Raw genomic sequence first — 5,502 nt, 5'->3', positions numbered from 1 at the left:
AAATTTTATGATAAATTATTTATTTTCCTTTCAGCTTATTATAATATGTTTTGCTATTATATATAACCTACCATTTTTAACCCACAATTCTCATCACCCTTATAACATTTATTTTAATTATTTGTAGTGATGTGATGTGATAATCTAAGGGTGATGAGAGTGGTGAGTTAAAAGTGGGTCAAAAAAAAGTGGGTTAAAGTATCATTGTCCTATATATAAATATTACTTTTATGTAAACTATGTTCATTGAATAAATTATTTGATTTCTTTCGTCCTTAATAATTATCAACTAAAGCATCATTCATAAAATAGAATATCACCATTCATTTCATCATAATGTTAACCCTGCACGTGGTCCAGCCATTCAAAATTAATATATAAAAAAACCATTACAGAAAAGAATTTGAGTTATTTAAGTATTTGTTGACTGGTGAAGTTGTCTCATAATGATACCAGTATGCATGCACTCTGTCCTCTTAAATATGTAGGTATAGTGTTAGTTAGACTGTTTTAGAAAGATTAAACATTAAATTATTACTATAAATATTATTTTAATACCATGACAAAAATTCCTATAATAAAATACACTGCAGAGCTAAAAAATCATATCAAAAGTTAATATATCAAGAAATAAAATAAAATATTTTAACACGTTAACACATCTCTTAATTTAAACAATTCCCTTAGTTGATATTACAATATTATAATTTTAACGATACCCACTCATTCGTAAATGGAACACAGCTGTTAAAGTACATGTGATGCATGGAATAATACTCTGAGTAACCATGATCAAGTAACGCATTTGAATCACTGTGTCTTAGCATGGCATTAGAACTTGTTGGTGGTGCTCTTCTTTCTGTTTTCCTTGATGTTGCATTTCAGAAGCTAGCTTCTCCTCAAATTCTCGATTTCTTTCATGCAAGAAAGCTTGATGAGAAGCTGCTGAACAAGTTGGAAACCAAGCTGCATTCCATCCATTCTCTGGCTGATGATGCAGAGGGAAAGCAGTTCACGGATCCACATGTCAGAAACTGGTTGCTTGAGGTCAAAGATGCTGTCCTTGATGCAGAGGATCTCTTGGATGATATACAAATGCTCTCCAAAAGAGGAGTGGATGCTGATTCTGAATCTCAAACCTTTTCGGGTTGCACTTGCAAGGTACTCGATTTCTTCAAATCCTCTCGTATTAGTTCCCTTAACAAGGAGATTGAGTCTAGGATGGAACAAATCCTTGACGGCTTAGAATTTCTCTCAAGCCAAAAGGGTGCTCTAGGATTGAAAAAAGCTAGCGGTGTTGGATCTGGGTTGAGCAGTGAACTGCCACAGAAATCACAAACAACATCGTTGGTTGTTGGAACTGATTTTTATGGCAGAGATCACGATAAAGAACTGATCTTTGACTGGCTGATATCCGACGACAACAGTACTAACCGGCCATCAATACTTTCTATTGTGGGAATGGGTGGGGTGGGTAAGACCACTCTTGCTCAACATGTATTCAATGACCCAAGAGTGGATGAGGCCAAATTTGATTTCAAAGCTTGGGTTTGCGTTTCAGACGAATTTGATGTTTTCAAAGTATCAAGAGCAATTCTTGAGGCGGTTATTGGATCAACTGATGATAGTAGAAATTTAGAGATGGTCCACAGAAGATTGAAAGAGAAATTGACTGAGAAGAAATTTCTTCTTGTTTTGGATGACGTTTGGAATGAAAACCAATCTAAATGGGAAGACGTGCAAAAGTCCCTTGTTTTCGGAGCTAAGGGGAGTAGGATTCTTGTGACTACACGTAGTAAGGAAGTTGCTTCTACCATGGGGTCAAAAGAGCACTCCCTCAAGCAATTGCAGAGAGATGATTGCTGGAAGTTGTTTGCTAAACATGCATTTCGAGATGATGATACTGAGCCAAATCCAGAGTGTAGAGAGATTGGCATGAAGATTGTTGAAAAATGTAAAGGACTACCTCTTGCCTTGAAAACAATGGGAAGTCTATTATACAGAAAATCATCTATTTCAGAATGGAAATCTGTGTTCCAAAGCGAAATATGGGATTTTTCACAAGACCGTTATGATATTGTTCCTGCTTTAGCATTGAGTTATATCCACCTTTCTTCACACCTCAAGGTATGCTTTGCTTACTGTGCCCTATTCCCCAAGGATTACGAGTTTAGAAAGGAAGATTTGTTTCAGTTGTGGATGACTGAAAATTTCCTACACTGTTCTCAACACAGTAGGACTCCAGAAGATGTTTGCCAACAATACTTCAATGATTTACTATCAAGGTCCTTCTTTCAACAATCGGATGAAAAGGAAGAGGTATTTGTTATGCATGACCTTATACATGATTTGGCAAACTATGTTGGGGGAGGCATATACTTCATGTGGGAAGTTGGTAAAACAGAGAAGATACAAAAAGTTACTCGTCATTTTTCAGTTAAACTTAGATACAATCAGTATTTTGATGGGTTTGGAAAGTTATGTAGTACAAAAAAGTTGCGTACATTTATGCCAACAGGTGGTTTACTACTCAATATGTCGATACATGAATTGTTCTCCAAGTTTAAGCTTTTACAAATGTTATCTTTGTGTTTTGTTTTGAACCTTGAAGAGTTACCTGACTCTGTTGGTAATCTTGAGCATCTTCGTTCATTAGACCTCTCCAATACTGCAATTAAGAAACTAACTGAAAAGATATGTTCACTCACCCTCTTGCAAATACTGAAGTTGAACTTTTGTAGAGATTTGGAGGAGTTGCCCTCAAATTTGTATTTACTCACCAATTTGTATCGCCTTGAATTTATAGAGACTAAAGTGAGAAAGGTGCCTCCGCATTTGGAAAAACTGAAGAATCTTAAAGTAATAATGAATTTTAGTGTTGGCCATGGCAGGGAGTTCGGTATTCAACACTCTTGAAGAGTTGGACATTTATTCACCTCTGGAGTCAATCAGTGATGACTCTGTCTCTCTAAGGATCTTTCCACTAGATTTCTTCCCAACACTCTGGACTCTTAGTCTCAGTGGGTTTGGAAATCTACAGATGATTTAACAGGATCAGGCTCATCATCATCTCCAAGATCTAACAATCAAAGAGTGTCCTAACTTTGAATCATTGCCGGAAAACATGCATATGTTGCTTTGTATCAACTACTCTCCTCTTTCATTGATACTCCTGCATAAAGCTTCTAACAATTCACCCCTTCCATCAGGTTTTTTAACATAATTGTACTATTGGATTAAACATTCCACTCTTGAATTTTGTTTCCCAAGTTCTTACTATAAATTGATGTCACTGATAACTGTTTTTTTGATATATTCTTTAAAGAGTTTACTTCTGAAACACATAGTTGTTCTTCTATTGCACAGGTCTAATACTGTATTAAAACATGTGAATTTAGCTCCTATATACTTAGCTTCATAGTGAGTAAATATGAATTTAATTTGTAACAATCAGTGCCATGCCATGTGCTCCCATGGATGAAATCATCAAATACTTTTTTCTCACTGGCATTGGGCAATTGTTGTGCTTTACTCAGGTGACTGACTGATATCACATGAAAATAATACAACAATAAATGATTTGTAAGCAGGTAGTGATGATAGTATAAGTATTTGCAGAAGAATAATGCATTACAGTAACAGAGTAAGTGTTCTGTTCCACTTCTCAACAGATTATGTTACACTCATTTCTCTTATGCTTTAAGGTTAACTACTGGACAAGTACAAAATCACATGGATCAAAGTATGAAGGACATCATAATTTGAATTAATTATTCTATATCATTTATTCAATCCTATCACTACAAACCAAATTATAATATCTGTGTATTTTAGTTGTATTTTTTAATGCATGGACAATTTTTTTCTCTGTTATGGGGTAAAAGATAATAGCTTCTTTTCAAATTGTGTTCATTACTGAAGACTATTTTCTCCAAGTGTGAATTGGTATGTTTTCATCAAACAGAAGCCTTGTTTTCTCTTTTCTATTGTATTGGTAAACCCAAGAACCTTTCACTCCCCTAATCATCCTCCATTTGATTATTGTATCTCAAGTTTGAAATTTTTCTGAAGGAAAACTGATACAGAAAGTATTTTGTTTGGTTGAATGAAGTTCTTCTTTTGTCAGTTAAATGGTTTGTTTGTTTGTTTGTTTGATAACAATTCAATTTAACTGATCCTACTTATATTTGTGTTTCAGTGATGTTGAATTGTGTGCAGAAATAAAGCGTAGATATGTCTTTTACTTGTTTGCTTACTAACGATTTTTGGAAGATCAAAATAAAAGGAGTTTTTGTAAGTTAAAAGTAGTATAAAAAGTTGAAATTAAAAATTTAGATAAATTATACGGAAAAAATTAAATAAACTTATGCATAAACTAATTTTAATTTAGGATGAAGTTTGTTTTTTTCTTTTTTAAATTAACTTATGCATAAAATTAAATTAACTTATGCGTTACCTAATTCTCTTAATGACATATAGAAGGTCAAAATCTTGGAGCCTTCTGATCATTTCACACAAGCGTAAAGTTTCCTGCATATCATTAAATTTCATTTCCCACGTTTAGGAATGACAACAGGTTGGGTTAGACACCCGATTTATGACAAAAAAGTCCATCCGTTACCCATTTCGCTATCCGTACATGTATCGTTTAAAAAATACTCGTAGATATTTTAAAATCTGTGGTACCCGTGGATACCTGCAAATATTTAAAAAAAATTATAAATATTTAAAATTAAATTTAAATAAAATTACAAAAAAATGTAAAATAAAATATAAATCTAATTTAATCTAATAAAACATAAATTAAAATTTAATTTTCATTAAATTTAACTTAATAAAATATATATTTTATTTTATTTTTATTCTTTTATGGTTAACGGATACTATGGGTACAGATAGTATGATACCCACATCCGATCCGTTTATAAACGAATATTAACACCCGCTATCCGCTACCTGCGGATAACAAATATCTACAGATACCAATTATCCATCACGAATTTTATCTGTAAATACTTATAGATATGATTTCCAGAAAAAAAAAATCCAAAAATGATAGGAAAAGTGATAGGGTGTATTAAGAAAACCATAAGGTGCAGGAAGTAATTGTCATTTTACACAGTAATAAAAGCAGTTAAAAGAAAGAATCTGGACTATTTCCTTTTGTAGCCTATTAGAATATGATTTAGTATATTAATTTATAATAAAATTTAAATCTAATGATTCTAGAAAAGGTTACATTAATTATTCTCTAAAATAAAATCAAGTTATAATATACTTTCATCATGTGATAATAATATAGAATCACTAAATTTGTTTTCAAATTGATAACAGTCGTCTATTTTAAAATGAAAATTTGATAATTAGATCCAGTAATAATTATTTTTAAACTATATATACCTGCATGTTTGAATCCATATGTTCGAGTTCATAAAAACGTGGGAACATCACATATAATGTTCCAAAAACTAAAAACAAAAGTTGAAAAAAAAAATGAATAAG

At 32.4% G+C, this 5,502-nt stretch overlaps 1 protein-coding gene across 1 annotated transcript; it reads left to right on the top strand.

The window, feature by feature from the left end:
• The first annotated feature begins 781 nt into the window (after window positions 1-781).
• On the top strand, window positions 782-3,279 carry LOC114169758 (putative disease resistance RPP13-like protein 1). Its single transcript, XM_028055049.1, has one exon. It carries the CDS (start codon window positions 826-828, stop codon window positions 2,914-2,916), a length of 2,091 nt encoding a protein of 696 aa, XP_027910850.1. The 5' UTR covers window positions 782-825; the 3' UTR covers window positions 2,917-3,279.
• Window positions 3,280-5,502: the final 2,223 nt, after the last annotated feature.

Source organism: Vigna unguiculata, chromosome 11, assembly GCF_004118075.2.
Source record: "Vigna unguiculata cultivar IT97K-499-35 chromosome 11, ASM411807v1, whole genome shotgun sequence".
Taxonomy (NCBI): domain Eukaryota; kingdom Viridiplantae; phylum Streptophyta; class Magnoliopsida; order Fabales; family Fabaceae; genus Vigna; species Vigna unguiculata.
This window is presented reverse-complemented; position numbering and strand designations above follow the sequence as displayed.

Bases quoted from the DNA above. Each gene is read 5' to 3' on its own strand.
- LOC114169758 (XM_028055049.1), top strand. From the start codon at position 826: ATGGCATTAGAACTTGTTGGTGGTGCTCTTCTTTCTGTTTTCCTTGAT.